Source organism: Canis lupus, chromosome 5 (assembly GCF_003254725.2).
Source record: "Canis lupus dingo isolate Sandy chromosome 5, ASM325472v2, whole genome shotgun sequence".
Lineage (NCBI taxonomy): Eukaryota > Metazoa > Chordata > Mammalia > Carnivora > Canidae > Canis > Canis lupus.
Window position 1 is genome coordinate 57,339,236 of NC_064247.1, and position 14,827 is coordinate 57,354,062.

Genomic DNA, 14,827 nt, shown 5'->3' on the forward strand with positions numbered 1-14,827 from the left:
TGGCCTCAGGCTCAGGGGTGTAGGCCTTGCTTCTCTGGCCAGGTCCAAGGCCCAGAAGCCTGCCCCCTCCTTGGGGATTATAGGCCCCCACAACCTGGCTTGAAGGCCTTGAGAAGGGTCAGAAACCAAAAGTGACTGTCCTTACCTGCTTGCTGACCTCTTGCACAATGGGGATGTCACTGGGCATGGTTGTATCCCTGAACGCCTGCTATCACTGGGACTCGCTGGCACTTGAGGAAGCATGTCCTGCCAGGGCTTTAGAGAGCCCTCAGGTGACAGGGAGCCATGACCCTCCCTCAGGGCCCAGTGTCCAAACGTCCTGTCGAGGCTTCCCCGTGGCCCCTTCCTGCTGAGCTCTCACTTCCATAGAAAGTCCTGCTTATAGGGTTTTTCTTGCTACAGGAATTCCAAAGGAACTACCCCAGCTGCCTGAAGACCCCTCCCCATCCTAGGGTTGACAGGCAGTGGAGGGGGGGTGCAGGGGAGGCTCTGGCCCTTGCTAGCACCAATGGGCTGGGTTTGAGTACTCGTGCTTGAAGGCCAGGACCCCCTCGGTCCCCCACCATACGGATGGGGCTCTGGCCAGTGAGTGCTGGGCGCCATCAGCCAGCCACTGTACATGGGGTGGCCCTATAGCCAGAGTCAGGTGGTGCCCCTGGGAACCTGCAGGAGCCAGTGCCAGACCTGTGGCTTTTCTCTTGGTGAGAACTCAGCTTGTTTCCTCTCCTCCCTGCTTCCTATCTGCTCAGACAGGAAGCTCCACCCTTGCTGGCGTAACCGCGCCCCCCCCCTCCCGTCCCCCTACTGACTACCCGCTCATAGGCGGTGGGAGGTGTCCAGGCAATGCAGGCAGACGTCACCTGGACTCTTCCCCTTAAAAGCACCAACAAATGGGTCTCTCTTTCCTGAATGATTGTTTCACGTCTGAGCAAACTGTCCACAGCAGTCTGTGGGTTCCCCTCTGAGGCGCCTCCCAGGAGCTGGGCGGGGACCTTTGAGCTGCAGGGCTCCAGGCCCCAGGGCTGCTGCTTCTCTGTGAGGACAAAGGCTAGTGCAGCCCTGTAGTGGGTCTGAGGTCCTTATATTTTCTCTTGGGGCCTGAGGGCTGCATCTGCCCGGAGTGGATTTAGGGATAAGCCTTCCCGGTCCTCCTTGCCCTTGCCTGTCTGTGTCCCAAGAGGGGCTGCCGTGGAGCAGGATGCATACTATTGTATGCCAGGCTGGTCAGGACCTTCCCTTGTGGTCCTGCCAGCGGGCTCTCTGCCCGGGGTCCAGTCTGTCCTGGGTCTCTGGAATTTTGTGATGACAGCCTGGTAAAGCGGGATACCTCCACTTATCTCCCAGCCCCCAGGAGGCCAGGTCTGTGACAGTACATCCTCCAAGTGCTCCTAGAGGTGGGAGAGCCCTTCCCTGCCCCCCTCCATGGTCTCCCCTCCAAGACTCCCAGCTGCAGGCCAGAGCCCCCCACTCCCCGCCCCGCCACCTCTACTCCCTCCTCCTGAGGTCAGACCTACGGGAGTGACCGTGGCATTGCAATGTGGGTGATGCAACGCAATGTTTGTTGACCTGTGCTGTGGACGCCTGCACAGCGGCCCCGGGGAGGCACAGTCCATCTTCCAAAGGCAGTTCTGTTTTCTTGGGAAGAGACCCCATCTCCCTCAGGGATCTTGTGCCGTCACCTTGGGCGGAGGGCGGTTGTCCTGATGCCGGCTCAGGAAGCCGCTCTGCCCACAGCGTCCGACAGATACTCCTTGGGGCCCCTGGTGTGGGGGAAGCAAGAGCGAGGCCTTCGTCCTGAAGCTCTGTGTGCCTGCTGGAAAGGCACATCTCTTACTTTGAGAATGCTTTTTCTCCGGTGTCTTGCCAGAGAGCCGCACTACCCGCCAAGGTGCCACCATCTCTGGCTGACGGCATGTTGTTGAAATTCTGCTTGGTGATACCCAGAACTCTGGGGACCTGGGTGACCCCCCCGATGGAAGGCCCCACACTTGACCACTGAGCCTGCCTGCCGGGCCGCCTCTTCCCCATCCTGGCATGACCACCGGTGTGGGTAGAAGGCCAGAGTCCACAGCTCCCGTCGGCTGTTTTGGCACCAAGTCCACAGTGCACACACCGGAGCCCAGCCTGGACACCCCTACCCTGGGCCTTCTGCAGCTGTGGGTGGGGTGGCAGCATCACAGGTCCACAGAGAGTGCTCAAGGAGACGGCTGGTGCATGGGCGAGTCTGCTGGCCGGGAGACCCTGCCTGGAGTGCAGATGCCACTGGAGGTGCCATTGACAACTTTTGTGTCCTTTGCAGGTCTCCTCCGAGCCCCCGGCCTCCATCCGGAAAACAGATGACGCCCCCTCACAACTCCCCCCGTCTTCTGAGAAGGACAAACAGTCTGGCTGGCTGCGGACCCTGGCTGGCCCCTCCAGCAAGGTTGTGCGCAGGGCACGGGCGTGGGGCGGCAGCGGGCCTCTGCATCTCAGCTCCTGACACCTGGCGCCTCTCTCCCAGCAGAGCCTTGGCTGCGTTCACCCTCGCCAGCGCCTCTCCGCTTTCCGACCCTGGTCCCCCGCGGTGTCTACGAGTGACAAAGAGCTCTCCCCACACCTCCCAGCCCTGATTCGAGACAGGTGAGTGGCAGCTGTGCTGGTGGCCAGTGGTCAAACAGGCCCGGGGTGGGGTAGGGTGGGGTGGGGCCACAGTTGGGCTCTACCACCTTGGGGCCCGTAATCATCTGCTGGGTGAGACCTTCCCTTTGTGGGGCTGCCTAGGGTTTTTTTTTTTTTTTTTTTTTCCTTCAAATGAAGACACGATCCTAGAGAGGCTATCGCTTTGTGGGTCTCAGGACTGGTGCCCCCTCCCCCTCTTCTGGGTGCTCCTTCAGTGGCCCGAGGACACAGTGACATGTGCTCAGCATGGGCAGAAGGTCCCTATGTTCTGCAGCCACACTGCTGGCCTGGCAGCTTCCTATTTGCGTGGCTGTGCTCTTGCTGCATCTACATGGGGCCCAGACCCTGAGTCCTTGGTCAAGGCGGTCATGGCAGTGCTGATCCTTTTGACAGTGTCCCGGTGGGCACACCCAGAACTTCTTTGCCCTCGCCTGGGTGCAGCCAGCTACTGTGGGGCTGGCTCCTGGCTTGCATCTCCACCTCCACACTTTCCAGGGGGTGGGTCCCACTGTGAGCCTTCCTGTGCTCCCCACGGTGGTGGGGAGGCCTATGGCCCCAACGGCCCCTGTGCCCCTGCAGCTTTTACTCCTACAAGAGCTTCGAGACCGGTGTGGCCCCCAATGTGGCCCTGGCGCCGCCTGCCCAGCAGAAGGTTGTGAGCAGCCCACCATGTGCCACCGTTGTCTCCCGGGCCACTGAGCCTCTAGCCACCTGCCTCCAGCCACGGAAGCGGAAGCTGACCGTGGACACTCCTGGAGCCCCAGAGACACCAGCGCCCGCAGCTGCCCCTGAGGATGACAAGGACTCAGAAGCCGAGGTGGAGGTGGAGAGCAGGGAGGAATGTACGTGTGAGTCGGGGTCTTGGCCTGCGGGCTCGCTGCTGCCCGGTGGTGCACTGGGCCCCCTGCTGACCTCCCCTTCCCTTTCTGTTTCTGCAGTCACCTCTTCCCTGTCTTCGCTCTCGTCCCCATCCCTCACCTCATCCAGCTCTGCCAAGGACCTGAGCTCCCCAGGTGTGCATGCCCCCCCTGCTGTGCCCCCCGCCCCTGAGGTGGCAGCCCCTGCAGACACCACGAGTGGTGGGCTGGAGGCAGAGTTGGAGCACCTGCGACAGGCCCTGGAGGGCGGCCTGGACACCAAGGAAGCCAAAGAGAAGTTCCTGCACGAGGTGGTGAAGATGCGCGTGAAGCAGGAGGAGAAGCTGAGTGCCGCGCTGCAAGCCAAGCGCAGCCTCCACCAGGTGAGACTGCCACACCACTCCTCGGCACCCCTGCACCTGGCTCAGCCCCTCATGGGGTTGGTCTGTCCCTCTGGGGGCAGTGAAGGCCCAGCTGTTCTCAGCGAGGAGCCTGAGACTTGCACGCCCAGTGTGGAGCCGGTACTTGGCATGCGTGCACCCGAACCAGCAGCTTTTCCTGCAGCGGGTGTGCAGGCAGGACCAGGTGGCTCCAGGCACAAGTGCACGGCCTGTGCGTGCACATTGGGTTCTAGATGATTCCACAGAAGTGACTGCTTCCTTTTGAAGAGGGGGCTAGAGGCCCTGCATTCGCCTCCCCCGTCAGGAGGGGCAGACAGTGGGGCCAGCCCTGGCTCCTCAGGCTGTGGGCGAGTGTCCTCTGCGCCACCTTTCCTGACAAGTGGGGGAAGCCCAGAGTTCACAGTGCCGAGGGTGGGGCCTCCACACAGGGCCCTTGCGGCCTTGTTGGAGATCTGCTCAGCGGCAGCTGCGTTCACACCTCTGTGGCTGGTGTCTGGCATATGGCAGCTTCACACGTGGGGCTTCTAGCACAGCACAGCCCTACCATCCCGAGAGCCCCAGGAGTTCAGATATCCCCTCTGAGTGTGTGTCAAGCACTCGCTTCTTCAGAACCCCCTTTCCCCGGTTCTGGTTGGAGATGTGATGTTACGCTCACAAACATGTTGAGGGGTGGGGTGGCAGTCCCTGATGATGGACTAGAGGAGGGCAGCCTGGAAGCCTGAGCCAGTGAGGGCACTGCCTTGGGGAAGGGAAATGTCCTGCCGCAGCTCTAGCACTTCAGTCACTGCCCAGGCCATAGGCTGGAGGACACGAGGCACGCCGGTTAGGGTGTCTGGGAGCCAGGGAGCATGTGAAGGCTGGGAGGGCCCTGTGCAGGGGTGCTGGGGAGCACTAATTGCTGCAGGCAGGTGAGGACCAGGGCAGCGGGGTGACTTTGACCCCCTGGGAGGGGGCACTGGCGGTATGGTGACCCTGGCCTGGTGTGTGTGCCACCTGTCCCCTCCCCCCGCCCCCACCAGGAGCTGGAGTTTCTGCGTGTGGCCAAGAAAGAGAAGCTGCGGGAAGCCACAGAGGCCAAGCGCAACCTGCGGAAGGAGATTGAGCGCCTTCGAGCTGAGAATGAAAAGAAGATGAGAGAGGCCAATGAGTCCCGACTGCGTCTAAAGCGGGAGCTGGAGCAGGCACGCCAGGTGCGGGTGTGTGACAAGGGCTGTGAGGCCGGCCGCCTGCGCGCCAAGTACTCGGCCCAGGTACGGGTGGGGCTTTGTGGCAGGGGCTTTGAGGCACCACCTGGGAGGTAGGACCTGGTGCCTGGGGGGCAGGCGTGGGGGGGGATGGACTGAGGCCTGTGAGGCTTGGTGCCATGCTTCTCAGCAAGGCCACCAAGCGCCACCTCCAGACTCAGCTGTGTGTGGGAAAGGGGGGGCCCTGGCAGGTCCCTGGTATGGGCAAGAAGTGGTAGGTGGTCTGTCTGCATCTCCAGGTCCTTTCTCATCTCTCTGGGTCTACTGCAAGCTTAGGGGACCCTAGGGGCCTAGTAGGCTGATGCAAGCATGCCCTCCTGGGCTTCAGGGGCCTGTGAGCCACTGTGCAGGAGCTCTGTGCAGTTGTTCCCTCCTGGCCATGCCCTTGGTGGTTTTGCTTGAGAAACCATCCCTGAGCCAGCCTTGGGGAGCAAAGGAGCTCCCAACCTCGGCAGCCCATCCAGTGTCTGCGGTTCCCACAGTTCCTGCACTGATTGTCCAACCCCCAAGCCAGAGTCCTGGAGCCCCGCAGCCTCTCCTCCCCTGACCTCACTGGTGTTCCAAGAGTCTGGCCTGGTCAGCAGGCTTCCAAGGGAACTCTGGCCTCAGGAGGTCAAGAGGGCACCCCGAGGCCGCTCTCTGGGTTTAGGTAGTTGCCAGCTGTCAGAGGCTCTGTAGGCCACGTCTGGACTTGTCCTGCTGTCAGGCTGGACATCCCAGGCCTGGTCACCACCTGCCTCACAGGCCCATGTCCTGAGTGTGAGGAGGAGAGAGTACCAGGGGGCCAGGAGCGGGTGATGCTAATACCTGCGTCCCTTTCAGATCGAGGACCTACAGGTGAAGCTGCAGCACGCAGAAGCGGACCGTGAGCAGCTCCGGGCTGACCTACTTCGGGAGCGCGAGGCCCGGGAGCATCTGGAAAAGGTGGTGAAGGAGCTGCAGGAGCAGCTGTGGCCGCGGCCCCGGCCCGAGGCAGCGGGCAGCGAGAGCACGGCTGAGCTGGAGCCCTAGTGGATCCCACTGTGTGCCGCTGCGGTGCGGACGCCACAGGGAGCAGGCGGGCAGGCAGCCCAGGCCAGCCGGGGGCTCGGGGGCTCTGCGTGCCGGCGGGCCCGCCCCCACGTCCACATAGCACAACGTCTTACTGTGCCTCTAACCAAGCGAGTGTTTGGAACCACATACTTTTGGAATCCACTGCAAAATTTTCTACTGGCCAAGTTTGAGTGTGCAAGCCGGGTTCCCAGCTGCGGCTGGAGTGGAGGCTCCAGGCCCGCAGAGGGCCTCTGCTTGCTGGAACGTTCTAACATTTACATTTTTGTTATAAGCTATTTAAAACCAATAAGAAGACTTGATACTCAGAAAAAAAATCAACAGGTTTTTTAATGACTAACTTTTAAAAGCCCCACCAACACGTGATGCCATCCTAGGACCTGCCGGGGCGCAGCCACCCCGCCCCTTGAAGCCATCGCAGCTCGTCCGTGGCCGAGCAAGGACAGGGAGGGTTTTCTCCAGAGTCTATTTTTTCAACGACGAGGACCCGGGCCTCCTGTGCCGCCGCTGGGGAAGAGCAGGGAGGCCGCCACAAGCCGCAAGCCGTGCCGAGCCAGGCCACCACCTCCGCCTGCCTGCCCACCCGGCGGCTCCAGAGGGGGCTCAGTGCCGGGCCCGCCCCACCGCGGCCGCCCTCCCTAGGCCACTCCTGTCGCGTTGGGACCGAGGCCGCGGTGTTGGAACAAAACAGCATTACTTCACTTTTTTTCTTTTTGTTTGTTCATTTAAACGTATATTTAGAACTGCACTTTGTCAAAAATCTTCCCTTCTCTTTTTATTCCCCAGTTAACTGAGGTTTTTACTTTTCAAATATCGCAGCCCCATTTATAGAGGAGTCCACATCCTAAGTGCTCGAGTGTTTAGAAACCCCCTCTGGTGCTTGGTTGAACAAGGGAATCACAAAACGAAAATGCAAAAACTGACTTGGGGGGTAGTCCTGTGCCTTCCAGCATCTTGTACAGCAAACCCTGACTTGTCTTCTTACCCCCGAGATACTGTCTTCAGTAGCGATGGAATCTGCCACTATCAGAATAAGTTACTTGCATTTATTCCAAATAATCTCGTTTACTCTCAACTGTTCATGCAAATTGTATAAGGTTTTTTATGCCCAAGCTTGAAAAAATGATTTTCCAGTAGACGAGAGGCGGCTCCCCATCCTGAATTACGGTATTTATGTATGTGAGGAAGATCTTACCAGAATTCTTCGCTTGACCCCGTTCTAACACCGAGGCAGCTGTGAGCGCGGACGGAGGGGGAGACGGCTGGCACAGGTACAGGCGCCGCCTGCTGCAGCGCCCACCAGAGGTCTGGTGATGACATCATCTGCGGGGCTCCAGCCCGTGGTTTACGGGGGGCAGGGCGCAGGTGCTGCTGGACCCCCCCTTCTAAAGTGCAATGCAAAAGGGACATCATATATATGCAGCGTTTGTTGGGATTTTTTTTTTTTTTTTGCTTTTGTTTTTCTTTTGCAGTTCCAGAATTTGTATGCATGGAATGTTAACCCTCTGCCGTATGTGTCCCCATTGATGGGCATTATTACCGGGTCCCGTGAGGGGCCTGTGTACTACACAACACTCAGAATGCTGTGTCCGGCCATGTTTCTCCGGAGTTGTTTTCTCAGTCATTTCTTCAAGGGAAACTAAATGATTCAGTTGGAACAGAGCTTCATGTGTGCCCGTGTGCTTCTGTGTGGCTGTGCTCTGTTGCCAAGTCTGAAAGTCGGGAGAGATCTAGGGGCCCAGGGCTACCTGTTCACTGTTCGGTTTGGGGCTCCGGAGGGTGGGGAGCTGCTCTGAGCTGTGTCAGGGCCCCGTGCTGCCCACCTCTGCTCACCAACTCCACTACTGGGTCCTTGCCTCCTAGTGGCAGCTCTGTCCCGGAAGGTCAGGGAGAGCTGGCCGAGCCTGGGCAGCTCGGGGGCAACCCAGGCCCGTCCCTGCCGTCCCTGCCGTCCCTGCCGTCCCTGCCCAAGGGGCCCATGGCCCACCAGAGCTGGGGTGGCTCCCTCTGGTCCCAGGCAGCTCTCCCTGGGTGAAGTGGGTGAGGAGATGAGGGGGCGTCGGCTCGTGCTGGCTGCTTCCATCCTTCCATCCTCGGGGGAAGGGGGCCTGGGTCCCAGGAGCCTGAGACCTGGCTTCCGTTCGTGCAGCTGTGTTTCAGTTTCCCTGCAGAAGGGAGGAAAGGGATCTATCCTGTTGGCTGTTGACTCTCCCTGTGTGTAATATCCATTATTCCAAATGATTGTGTATTCAGTTTAATTACTCATTATTTCTATGCTGAAAGAGGATTTTTAACGAAGGGAAAAACAACAGCAATAACATTCATATCTTTGGAGCAGCTAACTCACACACATAATATCCTGCTTTTCGTACAGAACTAGCCCCGTGTAAAAACGGTCCCCCTGTAAATACCGTTCCTTGACACTGTTGTATCACACGCGTGTACGGTGGTTCCTTTTTCAGAAACTTTTCTTACCTGGTAGTTGTCTCGTTTTCTGGGTTGTTTTTAACTGAGGAAGAACAGCTCACCTGCCGGAGGGACGGACCCCCCCGCCAGCCCCTACGGCGCCCCCGGGCCCTGTCCTCCCACCCCTGCCCGCCCACTGCGTCCACCAGGCTCAAGAGGCCGTTTTGTTCTTGCTTTAAGTCAGGAGTCACAAGCGACATTTTTTTTCAGTTAAGGAAAAAAACACAGCTCTACCTTTATATCCGCCAGGAGCGTCTGCACCGCTGTTCCCTCCTTTGCTGCTGCTAATGACAACATGATGACTTACTCTACTATCGAAAACTATTTTTATGTAATTAATGTATGCTTTCTTGTTTATAAATGCCTGATTTAAAAAGAAAAAAGAAAAAGCTTGGCATATTTATCTACTTCGCTGTGTACCCGTTAGTCCTTTGGCGCCCCTCCCCCAGACAGATGACCTTGTACAATAAAGGACTTTGAGAGTATGCCTAGGACAGCCATGCTTGGGCCCCAAGGTTCCCCCCCCCAGGGCCGCCCCTCCCCCCGGCCCCCATTTGGGCCTGAGCCCTGGGAGGGGATGGGACCAACCGTGTCTGCCCTCCAGACTGGGGAGGGGGGCCTTTGGTCTCCATGGCCCCTGAGTGAAGTGGGGCGCAGGTAGGCAGCACTCTGCCTGGGGTGCTGTCTGCCTCTCTTGAGCCCAGAGACTTGCCCCCCAGGTAGATGGCTGGTGCCCCTCGTGCCCTATCGGAGCAGGGAGCAGCACTGGGACTCTGCTGGGCTAGGGGCTGGGCTGCCATCTCTCCCAGATGCCTGGGGCTATGTACTCCCGGCTTCCCCGTGGCCCTCAGAGGTCCTGTGCAGGTCAGCTCCCGGGGAGGGGGCACAAGGCCCACTGTGGTCCCGACAGCCCCACCCAGGCCAGGAAGAGCCCGCTCTACCTTGGGCCCAGGTCAGGCCTAGGGTGGGGACAGCAGATACCAGGAGGCCAAGCCTTGCCTGCCCTCACCTCTGCCTGCTATTCATGGGCTCACCCTCATGGGGTGCCCCCAAGGGCCTGGGACAGAGGTGGGGTCCGGGGCAGGGGACGAGGGCCCCAGCCACTGCCCCCACTTGACCCCGTCCTGCTGCACAGGCCTCAGTGCTGTCTGCCCCCCTCTGTCACCAGGGTGTCAACGGGCCTGGCTCCCCGCCCTCTTGGGGATGGTCTCCCACGGAGCTGGAGGACACCATCAGTCAGATTGCTCCCTTAGCAGGGCCGGATACTTGGGTTGTGGGCCCCCTCCTACCACCTCCACCCCAGGGCACCAGCCAGCCCTCCTTGGGAGGGCCACCCCTCACTGTCTCTGGGGTCCCCTATTGGGGGTCCCGGAGGCACCCCTGCAGCCACAGTGGTGAGCTGAGGGCTGCAGCAGTGGGCAGCTAAGGCCCTACTCCTGCCGATGCCAAACACTCGCCTCTTTCTCAGCCTCATGACCAAGCCTGCCCACCTTGCGTGACCTTTCAGAAGACCTTGAATACCCACGGGGCAGCAATGCCCTGAGCCCCACCAAGTGAGTGTCCCCATGCTGCTGCCACCGAGGGCCCTCAAGCATCCCCCAGAGCAAGTCCTCCTGCCATCCCCCCGGGCCCCTTGGTTCTGTCCTCCACCCTGGTTCCCTGAACGTCTGCGTGCCGCCCTGAGTGTGAGGGCCACAAAGGGTGAGGCTGGCCTGAAGGAGGGCTTCTCAGGGTGGCAGGGCTGCCTGAGAGGGGTGGCCCCATGGCCCGGATGGTGCTCAGCCCCAGGGCCTTTGAGCTGGTCCGGCAGCAACCTCAAAAGGCCCGGATGCCAGCCAGCACGTCCCGAGGGTTGGGGCACCTGGGTGGCTCAGCCTGTTCTGGGTCAGTCTTGGGATCTGGGCTCCGGTTGTGGCTTCATGGGTGGGGGGATGGAGACCGTATTGGGCTGTAGGCTCAGTTGGCGGTGGTCTGCTTGAGCTTCTAGCTCGTGGGCCCCCCCTTTTCTCCCAGCTCATGCACAGTGGTTGTGGGTACACGCTATTGCACATTCGCACTCTTGCTCGCTCCCCCCCCCCATCCTTAAAGGTTCCTGGGAACCCTGATGCAGGCCAGACAGGACAGGAGCCCCCTGGTGAGGACGCCCCTCCCAAAGCCCCCTTCCTAGTACTTCTAGCCACACCCTTCCTCTTCACCCCACCTCCAGGTCCCCCAGCTCAGGACCACCCGCCTCTCCAGCATGGCCGGGCTCTGGTCTGGGTCCCCGAGTCTGTCCTGCGAGTCCGTCCCGTGGCGTGGCGGCCCGGCGGCCCATGGAGCCCTGGCAGGGGCTGCTCCCTGTGCTGGTGGCTCTAGGGCCTCCCCAAGGGGGTGCTGCTCTGCAGGCTGCGTCTCCAAGTCCCCGGGGATGGTGAGCACAGGCTAGAGGGGCTGCTCCTGGGCACCTACGCAGGGGCCTGCCCTGTGACCCACCCCCACCCCCAGCTTTCACTTCTGCCTGTCACCAGCAGTCAGGGCCACAGCCCTGTCTCTGGTGCTCTCAGCTGTGCCTGCCTGGCTCGGTCTTGGGATCTCCACCCCTCCTCCCAGTCTGTTGGCTCCAGAGCCACAGTCTGGCCCCCCAGGCCCCACCCAGCACCCTGTGGTCAGGGGGGCTGACCGCAGGCCGAGAACTTGCACCCTTATCTGGGGCAGCGGATGCCAGGCGCACCCTCCGTGGAAAGAGGAAGCCGCCTGCCCATTTACAGTAACAGCTGGGAGGGCCCCTCCCCCCTGGGCCCCTGGGGAGGACCGTGGGGTCAGTTCCCCTGCCCCTCCCCCCCCCCGTGCTCAGCGTGGTCCCTCGCCCTCCACACCACCCGCACCCCTGGCTGTGGCCAGCAGCCCCGTCCTGGACTCACCCAGCCTGGAGCCCCACCTGCCTCTGCTGGCCACCGGCACCCTCTCCCTCCCTCTCCACCTGTCCTGACACAGGTCCCCCCTTCCTGCTGGCCAGGCAGAGGCAGCTCTCCGACTGCAGGGGGGGGTCCCTGAAATCCCCAAGGCCCCACACCCACACCCTGCTGGCGAGGGGCCCGGGCACTCAGGGTGACCGCCACCTGTGGGGAGGCAGGGCTCCTTGGGAGGGTCCCGTAAGACTGTGCCCTCAGGAAGGGGGTTGTGCTGGCCCCAGCTGACTGTGAAAGCAGGGCCTTGGAGGGGACCCTAACCCTCCCCACAGAAACCCAGTGTGCTCTGTGCCCTCTGGTGTGCCCTGCCCACTGCCAAGCCACCCTGGGACGGGTGGGGGCAGAACGTTTGGGGCCCGGATGCCTGCCTGCCCCTGCCCTCCTGCCCCCCACAGAGTGATGACGTGAGCCTTGCAGGCCTCACATGCGTGGCCATCTGTGCCCAGACCTGTGCCAGGGGCTGGGGGCCGCAGGGGCCGGGGCTCCCAGCACTGGAGCAGGTGGCCCCACTGCGGGGGGCAGTACGGATGGGCAGGTGGAGCGGCCTGTGCCAGGCAGGTGTCTGGCAGGGCCAGGGTCAGCCTTCCTGTTCCCAGCCTGGCCCAGGAGCCCTTACTGGCAGGAAGCCGGGCCCAAACTCTTGCCCAGGTCTCTGGTCCTGCCACAGAAGGTTATTCTGGAAACCTCTAGGGACAGGGTGCCTTGGGAAGGCTGAAGCCCGAGATCGGGGCTTGGTCTCCCCGCAGAGGACACCTGAGTCCAGCTCCAGGCCCAGGCAGAGGTGGGACAGGGGAAGGCAGCGGAGCAGGGATGTAGGCAGTGTTCAGGGAGGCTGTGGGCAACTGCTGTGGTGTCTGCAAACTTGTGCGCCTGGGAAAACCAGGTTGGCTCGTGCAAACTGGCAAGTGCCAGGGTGCCCACCAGGCCCTCTGTGGCCCCCACCTGTGCCCTCCCCTCACATTCCTCCAGTGCCCGGTGAACTCCCCTTCCCCATCTCAGCCCCTCCAGGTAGACCCTGGACCCTCCTTCCCTTCCCTGCTTTGGTACTAGGGGTTCCCTGGGGCACTGGGGGCCCAGCATGGAGCATGGTGGGGTGTGCACCGCCCTTGCCTTGGGGGGCCTTGACCCCGTGGAGGTGCGGCCCACACCCCCAACTTCCTGTTTCTAAGAACAAAGCAGCGGCAGTAAGGCCCTGGGGGTCTGGGGAGGGGCACCGAGGGCGGCGGGTGTGGCCAGGCCGCTTCACTGACCCTGTCACCGGCAGGCCATCTGCCTTCCCCTGCCTTCCCCGGCCACCTGCTTCCCCAGGCAGGAAGGCAGCGGTCAGGGGGACGGCCCGGGTCAGGGTCCCCGCCCCGCCCCGCCCGTGGGCGCCCCGGGGTCCGCGCGTCAGGCTAGGGTAGCGGGGCCCCCACCCACCGTCCCACGGCCCCGGCTTGAGAGCCGGCGAGCAGGGCACCGTCCCCTGCAGATGCAGATGAGCCCCCCACGCACCCCTCCCCAGGGGGAAGGGCAGGCCCGGGACTCCCCCGGGAATTAGAGCTCCTTCCAAACATTCCAAATTCCGGCTCCTTCCGGCCCGGCCGGAAGCACGCCTGGGGAGGGGGGCGCGGGGGGGCGCGGGGGGGCGCGCGGTGTCCCCCCTCGGGGCGCAGGGGCCCCGGGCGGGCCGTTCTGGGGACCTACGCCCGCTGCGGCCGCCCACGTGGGTGGGGCCGGGCCGGGCCGGGGTGCGGGCCGCGCACCGATGGGGGACGCGGCCGAGTCAGCGCGAGGGCGCGCCCCTGGGGGCCGGGCAGGCCGGCCGGTCCCCGCCTCCTCCCGCGGAGTCGCCCTGGGGGCCTGGCGCGGGGCCTCCGGTCCCCGCAGCGCATCTGGCAGGACCCCGCTCGCCGCCCCCGGGCCGCCCCGCCGCCCGGTTTCACTTCCCTCACTCCCCGCCCGGCGTCGCGTCCGATTCCACCCGCAGCCCCGCGCTCCGACCCGGGGGTGGGGGGCACCTCCCCTCTTCCCTCCCCTCTCCCCTCCCCTCCCTCCTCGCCCGCGAGGGGCGGGCGCGGGCGCGGGCGCGGGCACCGGGGCGCAGGAGGAGCTGGGGTTCCCCGAGTGCGGGGGCGCGCGGGGCGGGGGCGGGGCCGGGCGCAGGAAGTGCCCCCCTCCCCCCGGGCCGGGCCGGCGAGCCCTTCCGGTCCCTGCCGGGAGAGGCGGGGCCGGGGGCGCGGGCGCGGGCGCGGGGCTGGAGCTGGGGGGCGCGAGCGGAGTCCCGGCGGCCGGGACGCGGACGTGTCCACGTGTCGGGAGCCCGAGCTCGCGGGCGGCCCCCAGCGGCGGAGGCGGGAAGTGCAGGCTGGGCCGGGACGGGGCCTGCGGGCGCCCTCCCAGAAGGCGCCCCTGCCCCCCACCCCGCGAGGCCGGGCCGGCGCCTTCCCGCTGGTGGAAAAGCGCCCCAGCCCGCAGACCTCTGCCCCAAGCCTCGCCCCCGCCCAGACCTCTGCCCAGCCAGGTGTCCCCAGGCGGTCCCCTGCCCCGGGCCCCACTTCCCTCGGCCCCTAGTGGCTTGGCCCGACTCCTGGGGATGCTGTCAGGGCCCTGGCTGGGGAGTGGGGTGGGGGCCTTGGCAGGTGTGACCAAGAGCCATGGAACGCCACGTGGTGACCTGTGACCCCTTCCTGCCTGTCCTTTCTCCTCTAGGACTGGCCCCCCTGCGGCAAGGGACTTGCTGTCACCAGGATGATGACCCCCGATCCACACGACCTGCTGTTCCTCCCCAGCTGCCTGAGCCACTCCCTGCTAGCCCCGGTGTTCCCGCCTTCAGACCTACTTCAGTGGACCTGCCCTGATCAGGAGCTGGCCTGCGCCCCAGGGGTGCTCCATCCTGCCCCAGGAATCCACTAAAGACCCCCTTACCTTCCTTTTCTGCCTCACCTTTGCCCATTTTTCTGTGGGTCTGCAAAGGGGGGGGCTCCCTAAGGATTTGCAGAGGAAAGGAGGAACCCCTGGAAGGCCAGCCCCACCCTGACCTTGGCCTGTGGCCTCCGCAGGGGGGACCAGGGAGGGTCTGGAGGCTTAGGGTAGGTAGCACCCCTCCATGCGTTCCCCAGGCTGGGACCAAGAGTAACAATTATTTTTTTAAGATTTTATTTATTTATTTATTTATTTATTTATTTATTTATTTATTCATGAGACACAGAGAGAGAGAGAGG

The 14,827-nt window shown here is 62.8% G+C and overlaps 1 protein-coding gene across 9 annotated transcripts in view; it reads left to right on the top strand.

The window, feature by feature from the left end:
• The window catches only part of SKI (SKI proto-oncogene), a 70,733-nt gene extending 61,572 nt beyond the window's left edge, over positions 1–9,161 (top strand). For 2 of the 9 annotated variants that reach the window (XM_035715973.2, XM_025427455.3), the window contains 6 exons: positions 2,300–2,422; positions 2,501–2,619; positions 3,238–3,506; positions 3,597–3,898; positions 4,936–5,166; positions 5,983–9,161. In XM_035715973.2, coding sequence (XP_035571866.1) covers positions 2,300–2,422; positions 2,501–2,619; positions 3,238–3,506; positions 3,597–3,898; positions 4,936–5,166; positions 5,983–6,171 — 1,233 coding nt within the window. In that variant the 3' untranslated portion in view covers positions 6,172–9,161. The remainder of the gene's footprint in view (positions 1–2,299; positions 2,423–2,500; positions 2,620–3,237; positions 3,507–3,596; positions 3,899–4,935; positions 5,167–5,982) is intronic. The other 7 variants (XM_035715974.2, XM_025427456.3, XM_035715975.2 and 4 more) reach the window with 4 other exon arrangements.
• The last annotated feature ends 5,666 nt before the right edge of the window (positions 9,162–14,827 follow it).